Source organism: Trichomycterus rosablanca, chromosome 17 (assembly GCF_030014385.1).
Source record: "Trichomycterus rosablanca isolate fTriRos1 chromosome 17, fTriRos1.hap1, whole genome shotgun sequence".
Classification (NCBI taxonomy): Eukaryota; Metazoa; Chordata; class Actinopteri; order Siluriformes; family Trichomycteridae; genus Trichomycterus; species Trichomycterus rosablanca.
Genome location: NC_086004.1, coordinates 1,305,502 through 1,326,852, shown reverse-complemented (window position 1 = coordinate 1,326,852; position 21,351 = coordinate 1,305,502). Strand labels below are relative to the sequence as shown.

General features: G+C 44.6%; 2 protein-coding genes across 2 annotated transcripts in view; one reads left to right on the top strand and one right to left on the bottom strand.

The window, feature by feature from the left end:
• Positions 1-388: 388 nt before the first annotated feature.
• mccc1 (methylcrotonyl-CoA carboxylase subunit) lies at positions 389-14,140 on the top strand. Its single transcript, XM_063012876.1, has 19 exons — positions 389-483; positions 1,713-1,759; positions 2,269-2,402; positions 3,954-4,049; positions 4,481-4,602; positions 4,699-4,846; positions 5,117-5,238; positions 6,421-6,532; positions 6,702-6,783; positions 7,584-7,711; positions 8,486-8,669; positions 9,156-9,265; positions 9,537-9,753; positions 9,977-10,063; positions 11,173-11,222; positions 11,304-11,441; positions 12,489-12,596; positions 12,686-12,757; positions 13,635-14,140. Exons 1-19 carry the CDS (start codon positions 428-430, stop codon positions 13,761-13,763), a joined length of 2,142 nt encoding a protein of 713 aa, XP_062868946.1. The 5' UTR covers positions 389-427; the 3' UTR covers positions 13,764-14,140.
• Positions 14,141-14,639: 499 nt separating this feature from the next.
• atp11b (ATPase phospholipid transporting 11B) overlaps positions 14,640-21,351 on the bottom strand; it is a 57,479-nt gene continuing 50,767 nt past the window's right edge. Inside the window, exons 29-30 of the mRNA XM_063012890.1 lie at positions 19,381-19,484; positions 14,640-17,747 (exon numbers count right to left, since the gene is read on the bottom strand). Coding sequence (XP_062868960.1) covers positions 17,666-17,747; positions 19,381-19,484 — 186 coding nt within the window. The 3' untranslated portion in view covers positions 14,640-17,665. The remainder of the gene's footprint in view (positions 17,748-19,380; positions 19,485-21,351) is intronic.

Below are 21,351 nucleotides of genomic sequence, written 5' to 3'. Positions count from 1 at the left end.
TGGAACCAAAGTGTGTAAAACATGACGATTAATTCTTAATAAATAACACACACACACACACACACACACACACACACACACACACACACACACACACACACACACACACACACACACACACACACACACACACCTCATTATCCTGCAACGTTATTGGCACATTAAACTACGGATTGCCAACAGGGCCAATCCGTGTTCTTAGCACTTAAGCTAATACCGGCTAACACTTTATTTATATCAGTACATGAGCTTTTATTCAGGGCTGAGTGTGAATTTAGTTTAAATAATTCGATTTGATTTTGTATATGGGATGTATTTAAATGTAATGAGTAATTAGTGTATCTGTATCAGTGAGAGGTGAGTTAGCTTAGCTGGTTAGCTTAGCTGTGTTAGCTTAGCTGGGTTAGCAGAGCGGTTGTGGGTGAACATGGCTGCTGCAGTGCTGAAGGTGCAGGTCAGTCGTACTGTCAGACTTTATCTACGGTAAGTTCTTTATACACTTCAAACATTATTATTTACTTTATTTATAGTGTAACATCATGCATCGCGGGTTCGTTCAGTATTTTACTCCTAAATAAATGAGTTTTGTGTCTGGATCTGTTCAGAAAATCGACTTTAAGCCAAAAACCTGCAGATAAATGTGCAAATCTCCATATTAATACTGCTGTGTATAAACTTTAATATATTTACTGTTAGTTTACTCTTCTATTTACTAAATCATTAAAACTAAATTAGTTTAGTACCACCAAACTCAACAGCAGGTCCCAGGCAAGGTTAAACAGACACACAAGTTACAAAAGCCTAAATAAATAAATAGTATAAACAATAAAATGGTTTAATAACATTTTAAATCCTTCAGAGCTGTAAGGGGAATTAAAATCATTCATACATTCTATTTATTTTATTATTTTACTGTTCAAGAACTATTTATTGTTTTTCATTGTGTTGTATTATGTTTTACTATGTCATTTTTATCACAGCTTTACTCTGGTCAGGGTCGTGGCGGGACGGTTCCACAGGGAAACACTGGGCGCAAGGCAGGAATACCCAAATCGGGTGCCAATCCATTATAGGGCATCAGCCACCCGTTACTTAGACATAGCCAATCATGTCTGTGCGGATGCACCACCTAATACCTCATATTCTATTATAATTTAATATTACAATCATCATGTTATAGAAGTAATAAATAAAACTAACTAAAAGTATGAATGTTTATTTTTTAATAAGTCGTATTTCAGTGAATGTGGACCTGTCATACAGTGAGGGTCAGAGTGCACTTGTGAAAAGGCTTCTATTTTGCATTTTGCATTTAAATTAAGTTTAATCCAATAATAATAATCATTTAACTTAATACTCAGTTTTTTTTATTGATGACATGATGTCTAATGAAAAACACTGTGTTAAAATAAACTTATTACTCAATAAAAATTGAGTCCTAACTTTAATCTTTAATAATCTGACGTAAATCACTTGACACAACGCAGTAACGCACCCCGGACAGGCTGCCAATCCATCACCCAAATTCAGTCCAGCCTCAGCCACCCCATCCCTAAAAAACTGTTCCATTTAGATCAACTTTGGTCCAAAAATCCTCTTTAATTTGGATTACAGGCGATGAGCTTTTTGTTGATGCAGAGATTCAAGGCTTGTATTTAAATTGTAATCGTCTTTAAACAAAATCAGCTCTCAGTCTCTTCTCTTGTCCATAGGAACTTAATATGGACCAAAGGATGTGGTGTCAGACATGCATCGATGGGTAAGTGGACAGTAATGCGTATACATTACAGTTCAGATCATACAGGCTTTGGGTGCTGGAGTGAAGGTCAGGGTCACAGTGAGTCCGGTTTCACAGCCGATCATGCCTGTGTGTGGACGCTTGACCAGCCAATAGCATCACTGGGGATTTGAACCCTGGATCCCAGTGGTAACAGAATATCATAATTTACCGCTGCTCCTCCTGAGCGCCCAGGATTGTTTTTTGAACCTGAATACGTTTAGATGAGTATGAAGTATCAGCTTGGAATTCTGGGTCTCTGAGCTCACGTTTCCAAAGAAAACAGTGATGAATATAAACAGCTACGTATTAAAGTGTTAAAGTTACTATAAAAATGAAACACACTTTCACAGATCCTTGTAAGGAGATAAAATCAGTATAAAATGGGTTGCTGAATATTTCAGATTAATATATATTCATATATATGTCATGTTTGTTTGCAGTTGAAGCTAATGTGTGTGTGTGTGTGTTTTTTATTCTTCTCTGTGCAGGGCGAATAGAGAAAGTCCTCATCGCTAACCGAGGAGAGATAGCGTGTAGAGTGATGCGTACAGCCAAAAAGATGGGCGTGCGCTCGGTCGCCGTGTACAGTGATGCTGACAGACACTCGATGCATGTGGCCATGGTGAGAAAAACAGACGTTACGCTTACACTTCACGGCCGTCGAGCCGTCAGCACTTTCTCACTGGGTGTGAAGACAAGCAGAATTTTATGTGCACTTGTACTGAGTGTGCAGGACACGCACGTCTTGGGTTCCATTCATCAACGGTTGTGTGTCATGAATTTGCCTTCACAGTACAGGTTCGAATCCTGGGCTGGAATCACTAATACAGAAGGGGGGGGCATGTCAGTGCACCCTTACTGCCTGTCCCAAACCCAGTTAAATATGAGAGGTGGGGTCAGGAGGGGCATCCGGCATAAAAACTGTGCCAAATCAAATATATATGTACAAATGATCCTCGAATTCATTTAGTTGGTTTATTATGGAATTTGACTGCTTGTGGTCTCATAGTCCCTCATTGGTCACGTTAGTTAACTACACCCAGCGACTCTACCATACCCATGTAAATAGGTCTAGTTTGAGCACAGTTTGCACCCATTAAAAGTACATAGAACTGGCGCTTGATTGGCACAGATATCTGATGTGCTATCCCAACCAGTTGGGTGTCAACTGGGCATGGTCGATAAGGTTGGCAGGATGCTGTTGCAGTTGGTCGTGGAGCCAGTACAGATCCTGGAGGAACACAGAGGGCACAGCGTGACTCTCTGGACGCGGAAAAGATCAGTGGCGCCCCCCGTAGCATCTGGAATTGGAAATGACTAAATTGAGAGAGAATAGCAAAAATGCCTGAACAAACAGAAATAGTACATGGAACAGTGGCGTCCTGCCAAGGTCAGAAAGCAAACCCAAACTGTCACCTTATGTTGAGAGGAAATTCATCCGGATTCGTCCTGCCTTGAATTTGAAGCTGCTGAAACATGACTGACACTGTCCACATTCAAGCAGGCTTTAGATCAGCATGGGCTAAGAGAATACTCTTCATGCTTTTTTTGGTCTATGTGATTATCAACATCGATTTTAATGCAGCAGCTTTTTGTGACGAGACAGCAAGTCCATGGCAGTGAAGTTTCAAGCTTGTTTGACTGTAAACAGTGTCATATATTTTCCCCCACAGCGTTAGATTACTAAGATTTTTAATCCTTAAAAAGACCAGTGAGGTCAAACTAGCCCTATTTATACAGGCACGGATGTGTATGTAAACTTTTAACCTCCACCTTATCTGTATTCCGCTTTATCCCGGTCAGGGTCACAGTGTATCCAGTTGCACCGGGAAACACAGGGCAGGGCGGCAATCCATCACAGGGCCATCCCCTCTCAGACTAATACATCGGGTCTGTGTATAAGCCTCAGATTTGGACCCGGACCCCAGTGGTGGTGGGCTAGCGCAGGTTTTTTTTTTTTTTTTTCTTTCAAGTGAGCCACAATTTGTCCATGATTTTTACTTCGACCCAATACAACAAACAATACATCAAAACACAAAATGAAATGAAATTAATTAATGAAAATGGTGGCAATCTGGTCCCACTGTGGTGTACAAGATGTAACATAAAGCCTTCACATGGGGCCGTATGTGTACAGGTTGATTTTGTGTTTATGCACCTGTTAAAATTGCAGGCGGATGAGGCGTTTCACATCGGCGCAGCGCCGTCACAGCAGAGTTACCTGTGCATGGAGAAGGTTCTAGATGTCGCCAAGAAATCTTCTGCGCAGGTACGTCCTGTTCTGGGCATCTCACAAAACAAGATTTCTACTTTAATTTAATGTAATATATAATATAATATACAGTATATTGCCAGAAGTATGTGGACACCGCTGCTGATTAGTGAGTTTGGGTATTTCATTCACACTCACTGCTAACAGACGTGACCTCGGGTCTGTGGAGGACCGTTCCTCTTTGGTCTGGAGGAACTCCCGTAAGCCTATTCTAACTTGCACAATTGACTTTTACCTGAATGGGCACAAATTTCAATATATACACTTCAAAATCCTCTCTAGGAGGCTGTTATAGCTGCAAATTTGGGTGGCAAGTCCATTTTAATGCGTTTGTTTTTGGATTATGAGACCTAAAAACCATTGTTAGGGCATCTACATACTTTTGGCTGTAGCAAGTATTAAATGAATGTAAACGTTTTATGATCAAGGCGATCCACCCTGGTTACGGCTTCCTCTCTGAGAACACGGAGTTTGCCGAACTGTGCAAACAGGAAGGAATCATTTTCATCGGACCGCCGTCCTCAGCGATCCGCGACATGGGAATCAAGAGGTGAGTAACGAAATTCCCCCCGGGTCTGCCACCGTTACCCCTCGTTATCGTCGTTCTGTGCGTTCTGTAACGGCCTTGTTTGTATTTCTGCATCAGCACGTCGAAACACATCATGGCTGCTGCTGGTGTGCCCATCATTGAGGGTTACCACGGAGAGGACCAATCGGATCAGAAGCTGCAGGCTGAAGCCGCCAGGATCGGCTACCCTGTGATGATCAAAGCCGTTCGAGGTGGAGGCGGGAAGGTAAGGGTTCGAATCTCAGCAGCGCCACCAACCTGGCCGGACGTCCACACAAACACAGCAGGCCGTGTTTGAGGGAGGGAAGGTCGGACGGGTGGGGTTAACCCTGACCCCGGCTAGCATTGCATAAATAAGGGTGCGATATGAGTGACCCTCCCACCCCGGGGTCACAGTGCGAAGCCACTGTAGCACCAGGATAGACTAAATTTATTAGGTTTAAAGATTCACCCCAGCACACACACTCAGACTCATGTCTTGCGTTATTTCGTGCAGGGAATGCGTATCGCTCACTCTGAGGCCGAGTTTCACGAGCAGCTGGAATCCGCCAGGAGAGAAGCGCGCAAATCCTTCAACGACGACGTCATGCTGGTGGAGAAGTTTGTGGAGAACCCGAGGTACCCCGCCCCACACTACAGGGCCCATCTGACACCATACAGACCTCAATATGTGAGGTTTAATAAATCCTTTCAGACAGAAAAATTAAATGGTCCTGGAGAAAGGGGTTTATCGTTGGGGGACGGTTGGCAGGAGCTTCAGTCCACAGACTTGGGTCCGAAAAGTACAGCGGAAACCCTCTGGGCTTTCAAATCAGTGTAAACATGGGTTCGTTATCAAAAGGTTCACTAGTTCGCAGGAACCGGCACCAGCTCTGGGACCAGATATATATTCTTTGGAGTCGCCATGAAGTTCAGGAACATTATGAGAGGAGGTTTGGAGCGTTTTAGACTGGTTTTATGTGATAGCGACACCCAGTGTTCAGTGTTCTTCCTTTTAATTTGTACAATACCTCACAGGCCGTTTTAGAAAGGGTTACGGGCCACAATCGGGCGTAGTTTGGGCACCCCTGAATGGAAAGTAAAGAGGAAATAAATTATGATGAAGCCTTTAGGAGGCTCCAAGACCAACACAGAAGAACCTCAGGAGTCGATCAATCGATCAGTCAATCAATATGAGTTTTTTCTTCACCGCTCTTGTGGGTGCATCAACCAGACAGCAACGAGGTGATGGTATGAGCATCAGAACATAGAATGCAGTTACCTTCTGAGAAAGCCTGGTTCTCACCTCGAGTACAAAGCACTGAAGAAATCTTGGTGTTCTTCTAGACTCGGATCCCATCGCTAACTGCGTCAGCCTTCTACCGTCTTAATAATTAGATTTACAACAGTGGTGGGCAATCTACAGCCTGTTAGGATTTACAAAATTGTCCTAAAAACCCGTTTATTTTGTCTTTTTAATGCAATACTTTGCGTATCAGTCGTTTCCACTAGATGGCGCACTCCAAATACTACGAGCTTTTTCTAAAGTCGATTCGATCGTCTCTACACACAAATATTCGTTCTTTGAGCACTAATTTATATAACTTTACCCCCTCGTCTGCTTCTGGTTTGGTTTGCCTGTCAAAATTTAAAACCCAGCGTGGCCCTTGAGCCAAAAAGAGATGTGAGCAGATCAACCAGATCCTCAGAACCTCACTTTAGCTTCCAGTTCGGCACCTTGGACCTACTCTAAGGTGTCGGCCAATTCCAGGCTCTAAAAAACTGACCGTCCCCTGACGGTTCTTCTGTTCCTTTTATCAGGCACGTGGAGGTTCAGGTGTTTGGAGATCAGCACGGTAATGCCGTGTACCTGTTCGAGAGAGACTGCAGCGTCCAGAGAAGACATCAGAAGATCATTGAAGAGGCACCGGGGGTGAGTGGCGCTTCAGAGGGGTGTAACGATCCCAAACGATGGGCTGGTGATTCAGTTCAGGTTCAGAATCAGATGATTAAAGTCAAGATTTTTTTCTCTGTCTGTGTGTGTGTGTGTGTGTGTGTGTGTGTGTGTGTGTGTGTGTGTGTGTGCGCGTGCACGTGCTCAGCCTGGCATTAGTCCTGAAGTGAGGCGTAAACTGGGCGAGGCAGCGGTTCGAGCAGCTAAAGCCGTTAACTATGTAGGAGCAGGTGAGTGTGGATCATCATGTGACCTTCACATTTCAGTTCGAGCTGAATAAAAAATTGGACGTGTCCGGTTCCCTTCCATTGCATCTTCAGCCTCTCTGTGCTGGCTGAGGAGGAACACACTTGCTCGGGTATTTCTCCACCGCTTATAACACATAACACAAACTAGGCGGTCAGGGTCGCAGTTGCAACAGTGATGAGGTGATACCCAAACCAGCCCTCCCACCATGACACAACCTAGTGTGTCTGTAGGATGCCCGGCCAGCCCGGTGGCACTGAAGTCAGAGATTTGGAGTCCTTTACTTCCTCTTACCAGCCATATGGAGCTGGAAGCCACCTTGAGGAACACACTGTGCTTGGGTATTTCTCCACCGTTTGTGCTGGCTGTGATAAAACCAGCCAGACGGTCAGGGTTGCAGTTGTAACCAGCCCTCCCTCTATGACACATGTCTATAGAACACCCAGCCAGCCCGGTGGCACCGCCGTGGCTCCTGAACTCTGAGATTTGGTTGAAATGATGGTTTTTTTCTCTTTTATGAGTCCCGTCAGGCTTCTGTGACTTTGCCTTGAAGCAGCATCAGACACCAAAATTCTGAAATGGATTTTAATGATTGGGTTTAGCTGATCGGGTAAAGCTTGAGCATCACTTGACTAGTTTGTTGGGGAGAAGCAAGCACAGGCCTTCTGGTCCAACATCAGAGCCTGGCCTGACAAATTCTCTTTTGAGTAAATGGGCATAAATGTCCACAATTCGTGTCGGTGCGTCTCCTGAATCACTTCGGCCTGGTGGTTTCTCCTCACAGGTACCGTGGAGTTTATCATGGACTCCCAGCACAACTTCTACTTCATGGAGATGAACACTCGTCTGCAGGTGGAGCACCCCGTGACCGAGATGATCACCGGGACGGACCTGGTGGAGTGGCAGCTCAGGGTTTGTGGTGGATTTGACATTATTGTAGGAGTTTCAGATGATGGATTTCACACAGGTTGCATTTTTACAAACCACAAATCATGTCAGAATCAGAATCTTCAGGAATTTCTCTTGGTGCAGGCGTCAACATTTAGATGCAGTAAAATGATATAGAGAAATGTATTTTATATAAACATACACGTTTATCTAAACATAAATGCAGTACAGTAATAAAGTTTAAGGAAAAGTAAACTAACAAACTGCATTATGCAGATTAAAAGTTGAGTATGACTGTTCTCACTGGCTGTGTCCCAAACCACATACTGATCTAAATACTGTGTAGTAGCTGTAACACTTATGCTAACAGAACTTAAGGTTTAGATCGGTATGTGGTTTGGGACACAGCCAGTGAGGTTTTTTTTTTTTTCTGCAGTTATATTTATTTAAAATAGGCTTTGATTATCTGGCTGTTAAGAATAAATGTAGTTCCTAGCTGGGTGTCAGACATGCAACCTCCCCTCAGACACAGCCTGTCATGTCTGTATGTGGACGCCTGACTGGCCCCTAGCACCGCTGTGGATTCAAACCCTGGATCCCAGTTGTAGAGCACCCACACTATGTGATTTTAATACATTTCCCCTTTCTGGTCCGAGTACCTGATTTGGGAGCGTTTTTACAGTCTCCTTACTGTGTCCTGGCTTGGGACCTGCACTGAGAGCGCACTGACCAGTGCACCCACCGATCACAGGGCTGTTTATGGTGCAGTGTAATGAAATATCGTTGGTCGTATCTCAGGTTGCTGCCGGTGAGAAGCTTCCTCTCTCTCAGGATGAGATGGTACTGCGGGGCCACTCGTTCGAAGCTCGAATCTACGCCGAGGACCCCAGCAACAACTTTTTACCTGGAGCTGGACCCCTGCTGCACCTGTCCACACCGCAGGAGGAGCCCGACACCCGCATCGAGACGGGGGTACGACAAGGTGAGAGACGGGCAATCACGATAAACAACCCAAGTATTTGGACACGTGATCATGAGCTTGTTGTAGGTGTAAAAAAATCAGTTCAACTTTGCAGCAATGGTTTAGGGAAGGCCCTTTCGTGTTCCAACATGTCTGTGCTCCTGTGTCCTCCAGTGTCCTGCACAGAGCCCTGACCTCCGCCCCACTGAACAGCTCTGGAATGAACCGGAACATCAACATTTTATCATTTCTTGGGCTTTTTTTTACTGACTTCAGTGCCCAGCCGTACAAATGCTGTCATATTTTGACGGAATGGGCACAAATTCCCACAGACATACTTCAAAGTCTTGTGAAATCATTTCAGGCTTTGGTTTACTAGCATTTGTTTTTGAAACAGGATGTCTAACAAACTCATGGTCAGGTGTCCAAATACTTTTGGCAACATAGTGTAAGGAATTGCGGTAGTGTATTAAGTTAACTCTGTCTGTCTGTCTGTCTGTCTGTTAGGGGACGAGGTTTCGGCGCATTATGACCCCATGATTGCCAAACTGGTGGTGTGGGGAGAGGATCGCTCGGCCGCATTACAGAAGCTGCGCTACTGCCTACGCCAGTACAACGTAAGAGCGCCATCTCCTGGATCAGACCACACCCTGCTTTGATCCAAAACGACTTACATGACTGTGACAGTATGTTGTCTAAGCAATTGAGGGTTTAGGGCCTTGCTCAAGGGCCCAACAGTGGAAACCTGGCAGTGGCGGGGCTTAAACCAGCGACCTTAGTACAGGACACAGCCTGCTTACACCGTCCTAAAGACGTGTGATTGGCTGGCGCAATATAAGCTGTCACCAAATTTAATTCCACTCTTTTAACGTTAACCTCTGTTCTCAGATTGTGGGTCTCAACACCAACATCGACTTCCTGCTGAATCTCTCGGGTCACCCCGAGTTTGAGGCGGGTAACGTCCACACCAGCTTCATCCAGCAGCACCACGATCAGCTGTTTCCGGCACCCAAGGTACCGGGGGGAGACGTCGTCTGCCAGGCGGCCCTGGGTCTCGTCCTCCAGGAGAGGGAACGCACCCGGGAGTTTCTGCACCGGTCACATGGTTAGAACCTGAACACACTACTACACTCACTACATACACCGTATGGACAAAAGTATTGGGACGCCCCTTCTAATGTTTAAATTCACCTGGTTTAGCCATAACAGTTATATATCAGGGAAATGATATGCTTCCAATGTAGAAATGTAAATAAATAAATGTACGTATATACGTCGTGGGGTCGGCGTTCAGTGCTGGAGATGAACGCTCCGTGTTCTCGTTTCAGACGTCTTCTCTCCCTTTGGCTCGAGTAACGGGAACCGGCTGAACCTGCTCTTCTGCCGGAACCTGACGCTGCAGCTCGGGGAGGACAGTGAGTGTTTACCTGCTTCATTACACACAAACACACAGGTCAGGGTCGAGGTGTGACCGAAACAAACACTGTTAGTTCTATTCTGAATAGCTGGTGACTTCTTTGTGCACATATTAAACAGAGTGCACCTATTGAAAAGCATGTGGAACAGTGGTCTCCTGCAAGGGTTGGGTGGGAAACCTAATCTGTCACCTCCTACATTTACATTTACATTTGGCAGATGCTTACAGTACACAGTCTAAGCAATTGAGGGTTAAGGGCCGTGCTCAAGGGCCCTACAGTGACAACCTGGCAGTGGTGAGGCTTGAACCGACAACCTTATGATTACTAGTCCAGTACCTTAACCTCTAGGCTACAACTGCCCTCCTACACCCAGTAACAACCAAATGCTGTTGTGCATTCAGTTCCCTAATCCAGCACCCCTGTCACATGCAACACACCCCTCATACGGACCAGGCTGTGCTTTTTAGCTGCATAAAGGTGACGCCTCATCCAGCCGTCCCTCCCTCAGACGTGGCTTATTGTGTCTGTGAAGTTCCCAAACAGGTTGGTGTCGCCACAGAGACTCAAATGCAGACACCACCATACAGGTTTAATACCGGTGATGAGGCGAATGTGTCCCACACAGAGCATCTAACCCTGCTGTGTATGAGTTGATGTTTTCCACTGACATTGGAAGCACCTACGATGGCACGCAGGCCCCGGAACCGGCCATCGGACTGAGCCGTGGAGGAAGTGGACCTCTATGGTGGTGACTGCACCACCTTGGAGACCCGGATTTGAGTCTCAGTGGCGACGCCAACCTGTCGAGGACATGTGTGCATGGTTTACCCGTGGACGAGGATGTTCTGGTACCAGGTACCACAGACTCATCAGTGTATTTAATAAATGACCCGTTTCCTGTACTGATGACGATCTGATTGATGAATCCCGAGCTGATTAAACATAACCGCTTCCCCACACACCGAGGTCAGCAGATGATTTTCCTGAAATAGCCTCTTCTGCATTATGCACCAGTTCTAATGGACTATTGATCAAACTGAACGATGATTCGATTTTCCTGTATTAGGAACGTGATTGAGCGCCGTGTGTGTGTGTGTGTGTTACAGAAGTGGCAGTAGCTGTTACATATAATCCTGATGGCACCTACAGCATGGAGGTACTCACACCTACTGTACTGTATCATCAGCCGTGATCCATAATAACAGTAATAATAACACCTGTGGTGTTCGTGTGTTAGACGGGCGGACAGGTGTTCCAGGTGTCAGGTGAGCTGGAGGAAGCGGGTGGAGCCACGTACCTGCACTGCTGTGTGAACGGAGTTCTGTCTCGACCCAAACTGGTCACACTGGACGACACGGTTCATCTCTTCTCCATGGTGAGATGTCGATATTGATAGCTTTCCAGAAAGCGTCATGATCGGTTGGCGTCCTGACATCACGTCCTGGTCGCTAGGTAGCCCTAATGATCCGGTCAGCTTGATTATGATCAGTGGGTGGACTGGAGAGTGGAACTGGTTTGTCGTTGACGTTTGTGTGAATTCCAGACCTCTAGTTGCTGAAACAGTCGACGCACTAACAGACACGCAGCGATTTGATGTACTCGAACAGGGTGGCACATTGGCGCGCGAGTAGCGCTGTTGCCTTACAACAAGGAGGTCCCAGGTTCGATCCCCAGGTGGAGTTTGCATGTTCTCCCTGTGTCCATGTGGGTTTCCTCCGGGTGCTCCGGTTTCCTCACACAGTCCAAAGACGTGCAGTTCGGTCAACTGGAGCTACTAGATATTGCCCTAAGTGTGTGTGCCCTATGATGGACGTCCAATAAATCAGACCCTGTCCACTGCGACCCTGACCACCACTGTACACTGGCCTCACAGCAAGAAGGTCCTGGGTTCGATTCCCAGGTGGAGCAGTCGCTGTCTTTTCTGTGTGGAGTTTGCATGTTCTCCCCGGGTCTGTGTGGGTTAACTGGAGATACTAAATTGTCTGTGACTGTTAACTGATGAATCATAATAATAAATAATAATGATAAATAATAATAATAAATAATAATGATAAATAATAATAATAAACAATAATAATAATAAATAATAATGATAAATAATACTGATAAATAATAATAAATAATAATGATAAATAATAAATAATAATGATAAATAATAATGATAAATAATACTGATAAATAATAATAAATAATAATGATAAATAATAATAAATAATAATGATAAATAATAATGATAAATAATAATAATAATAATAAATAATAATGATAAATAACAATAATAAATAATAATGATAAATAATAATAATAATAAATAATAATAATGCTAAATAATAATAATAAATAATAATAATGATAAATAATACTGATAAATAATAATAATAAATAATAAATTGACCCTCGTCTTGTTTGCGCTCGTGTGCAGGAGGGCAGCTTGGAGGTTCAGGTTCCCCTCCCGAAGTTCTTGGCCGGCGTGAGCAGCTCTGGGACACAAGATGCCGCTGTGGCACCCATGACTGGAACCATTGAGAAGGTGGGTAGACGTCCTGCAGCTCTTCTGCACAGGAGAAGAGGCTGGATCACTCCTGTCGTGTTCTGAGCAGCTTCTTTGTGTACGTGCAGGTGCTGGTGAAGGCGGGAGACGCCGTGCAGAAGGGAGATCCTCTGATGGTGATGATCGCCATGAAGATGGAGGTGATGGCGGCACTTTTACTTGATCGCTTCAGTAATCAGGCGTTCACTATGTGGACAAAAGTATTTGGACGCCCTTTTCATTTTAAATTGTGTGTGTTTCAGCCACACAGTCATATAAAGGAAATATGCTTCTAACTTTGCAGCAACAGTTTAGGGAAGGCCCTTACATATAAGCTTGGATAAGCTTGGTTTAAAAAAAAAAAACAAGAAACTCCAGGATACATGGGTACAAATTCCTACAGACACTTTCCAAAAAACTTTAGGAAAGTCTTTTTATGAGGGGCAAGGAAATGATCAAGCTCTATAAAGACCTGCACAGAGCCCTGAGCTCAGCCTCACTCAATTAACAGCTCTGGGATGAATCGGAACACCGTCATCAGCGCCCGGTCGTACAAACCCTGTCATGTTTTGACCGAACGGGCACAAATTCCCACAGAAATACTCCAAAGTCTTATGAGAAGCTTTCACAGAAGAGCAGCACAGGCCAGAGTTTTGTCCATTTTGTCCTACTTACTCTCTCTGCGCTGTACAATCTGGTCCCACTGTGGTTTACAAGATGTAACATAAAGCCTCCACAAGGGGGAGTTCACGTACAAGTTTATTTAATTATTGTTATTATTTTTTTTGGCATAGAGGTCACTCAATTTAAATACCATCCGACAAGCTCACAGTCAGGTGTCCGAATACTTTTGGCCATGCAGTGTACCTCAGCAGCACCGTATCCTCCAGTGTAAAAGTGACTAAGAAATCATTCTGGGTTTAATCGGTTGGACATTTTGGTACATTTGAGGTTCGAATTACCGCTGTAGACGCTCCAGAACCTTCTCAACCTTAGATGTTCCATCACTGACACTCTTCCTCTCGTTCCTCCCTGCAGCACACCATCAGAGCTCCTAAAGCCGGCGTGATCAAGAGGGTGCTGTTTAAGGAGGGGTCGCAGGCCAACCGCCACGCTGCGCTGGTGGAGATGGAGGAGGAGGAACAGCAGGAGGCGACACAGTCGTGAACTCGACTCGACCAGCTTCACGCTCCAGATTTAACTAACGGCGTCCTGCAGGGACCTTCTGAATCTGATGTATGAACGTGAAGCGACACAGAGGTTTAGAACCTTTAATGGTATTAATGTTATTAGTTACTGATGGGTTAGGAGTTTATGAGCCGAGATGAAACACTACAGGCTGCTGCTGCTGGAGTAAATTATGGTTTGTAAATGATTTTTCGGGGGGTTTGGGAGGGAATATAGTGGTTTTTGAACCCTGGGTTTGGCATCTCCCGATGTTTGTGCCTCCAGATATTCTCACTTCTGTTAATCGTGAGTAGAAGCTCTTCATATTGTAGAAATCTGTATGTGAATCAAATTAAAAGACTAATTTTCATACAGCACGTCCGGCTGGTCACATCGTCCTTATCAAAGTCGCTCAGGTCTTTATTCTGATCAGATCTGATGGATTCAACATGTGAACCTCCATCAGATCGACATCTAATAGATCCCTCACCCTCACCATCACATCCACATCTAATTCAAATTCAGCAGCAGTGAACGTCCCTCATCTTCTCCAGCTAGAAGTTGAAGCTCCCCAGTGTTTTCAGTACCGTCTCAGTCTCATCGACGTTCTCATTCATTCTTGACCTGATGTGTTTGTTTTACTGCACGCACGGCTGAATTCAAACGTCGAACCACTAAATGGACAAAAGTATGTGGACACCCGACTAAAAATGGCGTATTATGAAATGTACGTTGTATGAAAAACTGGAACAAAATTAGAAAAAAAGAAAAAACTGTTAAAAATCATCAAAAATCCCAAGACTGTAATGACAGGCGTGTCTTCTCCAGGTGTGTGTAAACTTTTAACATCAGGAGCTTATTAAATCACTCACTTAGTTTTCGTTCTTAATTTTTATTCTGTAAATAAAATTTCCACAAACATCAGCATTTCAACACTTTGTCAGGAGCAGAATCACAGTAACTTCAGCGACGGTTTGATGAAAACAAAAAAACGATGCAAACCCACCACGATACAAACGACTTATTTTACACGAGGAGCGAAAAATCCGCCGGTCGGTCCTGTGAGGTTCTTATTGCTAACTTAACGTCTCTGAGGAGCCACACGGCGGATACGCGGCGCTACACAGTCCAGCGCTCGACCTGTGGCGTGAAGCTCTGCACGTCTGAGTTCAGCTTAATAAATAAAGAAATCCACGTGTGTCCACGCCCAACGACCTGATTATCAGCAGCTAGACGGGTGAAAATGGGAAACATGGCAACCCAACACAACAGCCTAGTCCAGACGAACATGGATTTATTATTATCATTTTTAATGCATTAATTTGAATTGTTTGGTTCTTTTATTCAGACTGAAATGCTGCATTCGATCCAATTGTAACAAATACTGTGATAGAACGAGCGAGTCAGGAGGTCCGAAATACCTTTATATATTATTTTTATTTACAGCACTCAGCAGACACTTTTTTCCAGTGCAATTTTGAGCTGGTGGTGGGTGTTGAACCAGCAACCTTCTGATTACTAGTCTAGTACCTTAATCGCTGAGCTACCACTGTCCAAAATTCAAGGAATTCAGAGAAACCTTGTTCTCGTTCTGTCTACATTTACAGCACTTAGAAGACGCTTTTTTCCAAAGCAACTGAGGGTTAAGGGCCTTGCTCAGGGGCCCAGAAGTGCAATTTTGAGCTGGTGGTGGTGGTTGAACCAGCAACCTTCTGATTACTAGTCCAGTACCTTAATCGCTGAGCCACCACCGTCCAAAATTCAAGGAATTCAGAGAAACCTTGCTCTCGTTCTGGCTGCATTTACGGCACTTTGCGGACGCTTTTATAGTGACTAGATACAATATGAGCACTTAATAGTTAAGGGCCTTGATCAGGGGCCCGGCGGTGGAACCTGCAACCTTCTGATCACTAGTGCTGTAACTTAACTTCTAAGGTACCGCTGCTCTAATAGTAACCAGACAGTAAGTAGAAGAGGCCGGTATGTTGTTCCCTCTGTAATGCACAGAAGTGGAGGGGGGAGGGGGGAGCATTTGGGATTTGACACCACGCCCATTCGTCTATGCTAGCGTGGACTAGGCCTGAGTGATCTGTGGTTCTTCCTTACATGAAAAGTGATCTTACACACATAAACAAAGACAGAAAATAAAACATACATATATAAATAAACACACTATATGGCCAAAAGTACTGGGACGCCCCTTCTGATTAATGAACTGATGGGTTTCAGTCGCAACAATCACTAACAGGTGAAATAAATCAATGATATTAAGGGAACTCTATGTCTATGACCCTGAAACAGTTTAGGGAAGGTCCTTTTCTGTTCCAGCACGAGACATGAAGAAAGGCTGAGCTCAGCTTTGAGTGAATGGACATAAATTCCCACACACAGACACACTACTCAAGAGAGCGGCTGTTCTAGCTCAAAAGGTCACACACACGGGCTCTGTTTTAAGCAGGACGCCCGACAAGCTCACAGTCAGGTGTCCATATACTTTTTGGAATGCATTTTCTCCCAATTTTTAGCGCATCCAATTTTCACCCGATTGCGTTTCCCTTCCTCTTTACTGGTGCTGACCCGTGCCCCGACTGAGGAGAGCAAGACTGACACACGCCCCCTCCGACACGTGTGCAGTAGCCGACTACACCAGGCGAGTTCATATGCTGATCAGCTTTGTGTACGGAGAGCCACACCCTGATCAGCATTATTCCTCTAGTCTGTGCAGACGACGTCAATCAGCCAGCAGGGGTCGTAATTCTCTCGGTTATGAGAGAGTCCCTATCCGGCTTTAACCAGTTTGAAACCGAGTCACCTGAGCGGCTGGTGTCCGAATACTTTTGGCCCTATAGTGAATATAACAGTCCCTCCAGTGACATCATTTAAAACAAAGCAAAAACAAACTCTGCTACAAGCTTTAAATAAAGATGAATGATTCAAAGTTTTATATATTAATTTACATTTATGGCATTCAACAGACGCTTTTATCCTAAGCGACTTACAATTCAAGCAACTGAGGGTTAAGGGCCTTGCTCGGGGGCCCAACAGTGGCAACGCAACAGCAGTGGGGCTTGAACCTGCAACCATTTGATTACTAGTCCAGTAACTTAACTGCTGAGCCTCTGCACATGTGTACATATTTACGTGACGTTCCAATCACCCGAAATGTTTCGATCTTCAATCAGCTGAGACGTGTTTGGTGATTAGAACATAAAACTACAAAATAAATAAATAAATCAGGAGCATCAGTGTGTTCTATATGAATAACGACGTCCTTTTTGTCAGGTTTCCCTTCGCTCCAAGCTCCATAAGCCTTGCCGACACCAAACACGTCCTACAGATCCATAAATCTGAGTTTATTATTATTATTATTATTTGATTTTTTTGACCTGACCAGCTGTCAGATCTCACTGGTCAATATCTTTGTAACTAAAGGCCTCCAAGATCTGATCGGAGCTGTAACGGGACCTGCAGGCCACAGCCGAGCTCAGTACCACACACACACACACACACACACACACACACACAGAGCGAACAGCCTGACGGGACGTGAACACGCATGGAGGAAAGCGAACGCGTGATTGTTCAGCCGCGATTGATTAGAAGACGAAGCGAAATGATGCAGGTGAGCGATGGATGAAGCTGAAGACGCGCCGGTTCCTTCAGGACGCGACAGACAAACGTTCCTCTTCCTCGCAGTCCTACACGATTAAGAAAGGTGCTCCAGAACGAGCGGGTGCTGAACGTGCATCCATTCAGAACAGCTTCACACAAACAAACAGACAAACAAACAAACAAACAATAACCCTGAATCCTGAAGGTCCAGCTGCTCCACGTGCACGGACGTCCCTCAGATCCTGGTTAGGATGGACGCGTGGAGCTGAAGGTTCCTGCTCTCGGTTAGTCTAGCAGTGAGAAGCTTCCACAGGAGAGAGGGTCAGAACGCTGCGGTCGTTGGAGTAGAACGGATCCGATTCGCTCCACGATCTGGAAGCAGCAATTACAGTGGGGTGAGTAAGGACTGCACAGGAGAACAGTGAGAGCACTACTCTTAATTAGGGAGGTACTAATCAGACTCTCGTGGAACTGAAACGCTTTCTAAGTGACGTTAAGTTATTATTTTAAATTAATATTTATAATGATAAATTATTATATTTATTATATTATTATATTAGTAATTATAATATATTACAGTATAAAATACCCCTATCAGGCATAACATTATGACCACCACCCTAATATTGTGTTGGTCTCCCTTTTGCTGCCCCACAAGCAACAAACTGCGATGCTCTGTGTATTCTGACACCTTTCCATCAGAACCAGCATGAACTTCTTCAGCAGTTTGAGCTGCAGGAGTTCGTCTGTGGGGCCAGCCTTCGCCGACCCTGCCGGAACCCAAAAACTTGGACTTTTCAGTGCCGTCCTGTTCAAAATAACGCTCGGATTGGTTTTAGGGTTGGTTAGTAGCTCTGGATGTTGATGAGAAGCACAGATAATGGACTAATGAAAAGAAATAAATAAACATGGCATGTGGATGCAGTACGAGACTTTACGCCCAACCCTCGGGTCACGGGTTCGAATGCTACATCAGTCTACACGTAAAACAACAGTCTGATAAATACTCAGATATAAATACACATCGTTATTTAAAACTGATCAAAAATATCTTATATTCATTCTAGAAAATACTGGGCATCTTCTAATAATCAACAATGTCCCAATATTTAAAGATCTGATAAATATTGTTCTTCAGTGTTTTAAGCTCTGTAGGTTAGAATTTTTAGGAAAGCCATATAAATCCATCTGATTTAAAAGCCATTAGGAGTATCAAGTTCCGGGTGCAGCACGTGTGTTAATATGAAGGACGGGAAACACACTGATGATCCAAAACATTAAAACCACCCAGCAAAATGTAAGCGTTAATGAGCATTAAAGCAGAACAACAAAAAGCACACACACACACACACACACCAACCAACACCAAGCATGAAACCACACAACGTTTGAAGACCACACCCATTAAGTCTGGCCTTTTCCCACCCAGCAGACTCGATGGGCAATTTCATCTGCTGCAGGCACTGCCAACTGTGCCCGCTAGATGGCACCCGGTGGACCTACGGTAGCGATCCAGAGCTACAGTTCTAGTGTCTCTTCAGGTTTCTCTTGTTTTTTGGTGTTTTGACAACAGGGCATTTAATAGGGCATCATCTCTCACCCCTGTGGCAGTGTTTCAGCATTACAGGAATAGTTCATAAGATATAAGGTGTATTTAGAGGCGCTCGGCTGGTCTGAGGTTCGAATCTCAGCCGTGCCACTAAGCTTTAGGACTGAACATCTCGTCATAATAAAAGAGACACAAGAACTTATCAAAAAAGAGGACAGAAACCAAAAAACATTCCAAAAAGAGACAAACCCCCAGAGGAGACAGACAACCACCAGAAAGGACAACATGGTTTATATAAACCTCATGGCTTTAGGGAAAGGAGCTACAAACTGAAGCTAATCTGAAGGTATAAACTACCCCCGGAGTAGACGCTCTGGGGGGCGTGAGGAGAACCGCTGCTTTGGCTCGAGTTAGAGGAGGTGAAGGGGCTGGAGATATTAAAATGTGTGTTGGCACCTGTTGGCTCGCTTCAGACGCTCCAGAATCCCACAGACCCCACCGGCTCCTGAGAAACAGCACATCGAGTCCATGCAGGCCACGCCCTGGTACGCCTCGGTACCCTGTACAGAGAGAGAGAGAGAGAAGGGAGAAGGGAGAAGAAGAGACGAGAGGAAAATACAACAGGACAAGAAGAGACACGACATGAAAGGAACGGAGCAAAGGGTCAGCAACACATGAGACCAGAAGAGACCAGATATAATGAAGACATAAGTAGAGAAGTGTGGAGAAAAAAATTGTGAGGTGAGAGACAAGACAAAGAAAATGTGAGACAATAGGAGTCGACAGTAGATGTAAAAACGAGACAAAAAAGCAATGAGACAAGACAACAGGCCAGGAGACAAAAGAAGATGCACAGAGTCAGGAGGAGATGTCACAGAACACAACAGAAGACGAGGTGAGAGGAGCCGGGAAGAGACAAAATGACACGAGAAAAGAGGAGTCAAGACGGAATAAAATTAAAACAAGGAGAGACAAAATGAGAAGAGAAAATGGGGCAGGAGACAGGAGTCAAAAGGAAATAAAATGAGATGAGAAGAGACAAAATGAGATGAGAGGAGAGGAGGCAAGAGGAAATAAAATTAAACGGGAAAAGGCAAAATAAGATGATAAGAGACAAAATGAGACAAGAAGAGGAGCCAAGAGGAAATAAAATGAGAGAAGAGAGGAGACGAGAGGAAACAATATGAGACAAGAAGAGACAAAATGAGACAAGAAGAGAAGAACCAAGAAGAAAATAAAATAAGACAAGAAGAGAGAAGGCAAGTAAATAGATTTGAAAGAGGAAGAGAAGAAAGACAAGTGCAGACAGTAAATACAGAAGAGACGAGAGGAGACGAGAGGAGACGAGAAGAAGAAAAGCAAAACAGAGAAAGACGAGATGATGGAGACAGAAAGAAAAGAGGAAATGTGGGAGAGACGTTAGATTCAGTAGAATAATCACAGCACACAAACACGACATGAATCACAGTGTGATTATAATTAATAGTGACGAGATGATAACGAGATCATGACATCACACGGCCGAACGGATGGATGAGAGTGATCGATGGAATGGAGCCGTCTGCTCCGAGACGCCGGACGTCCTTGTGACGGGAGACAGAAAATCACATCAGAGATCGACTCCGTCTCACAGTGACCACGTCTCCACATTAAAACAGAACTTCTACTGGTTTGCTGAATTGAAATTAAATTGAATGAAAATTTAATCCCATGTGTAGAGGTCTGGTCCCTGTAAAGCACTATATGGCCGAAAGTATGTGGACACATGGTCTTTATAGAGGGCTTGAGTATCGTGTTGGCACCCACTTTGTGGACGTCACAGCCTACTCTGTTCTGGCAAGGCTTTCCACAACATTTTGAAGTATGTCTATAGGAATTTGTGCCCATGAGGTACAGTAAGAGCTACATTTATATTTACGGCATTTAGCAGACGTTTAGCAACCTGGCAGTGGTGGGGCTTGAACCAGCAACCTTCGGATTACTAGTCCTGTGCCTTAACCACTAGGCTACAGCTTGCCAAAGTAACTGTCTTTGTGCACTGGTGCAGGAAATGTCCATCCTTAAACTATTACTACAAAGTTGAAAGCACAGGAAAACACACCAGCGCAGAGATTCTGAGTTCCTCGGTTCCAATCTCGGCTCTGCTACCGGTCGGCTGGGCGCCATCTAGCGGGCACAGTTGGCAGTGCCTGCAGCAGAAAGAACTGGCCATCGTGTCTGCTGGGTGGGAATAGACTAGCCTAATAAAGTGGGCGGGGTCTTGGATGCTGTGGAAGGACCCTGGTTAGTACCCCGAGGCGCCTGTGCAGAAGTGGAGGAGTGTGTTTGAAATACCTGAACAATTACGAGAGGTGTCCACATACTTCTGGCCATTTAGTATGTCAGACGGAAATATAACAGAACGATATTATTACAGGGGTGTCCAAA

Bases quoted from the DNA above. Each gene is read 5' to 3' on its own strand.
- mccc1 (XM_063012876.1), top strand. From the start codon at position 428: ATGGCTGCTGCAGTGCTGAAGGTGCAGGTCAGTCGTACTGTCAGACTT. The intron at 5,239-6,420 runs GTACCCCGCCCC...TCCTTTTATCAG, and splicing joins AAGTTTGTGGAGAACCCGAG to GCACGTGGAGGTTCAGGTGT. The intron at 11,442-12,488 runs GTGAGATGTCGA...GCTCGTGTGCAG, and splicing joins CGGTTCATCTCTTCTCCATG to GAGGGCAGCTTGGAGGTTCA.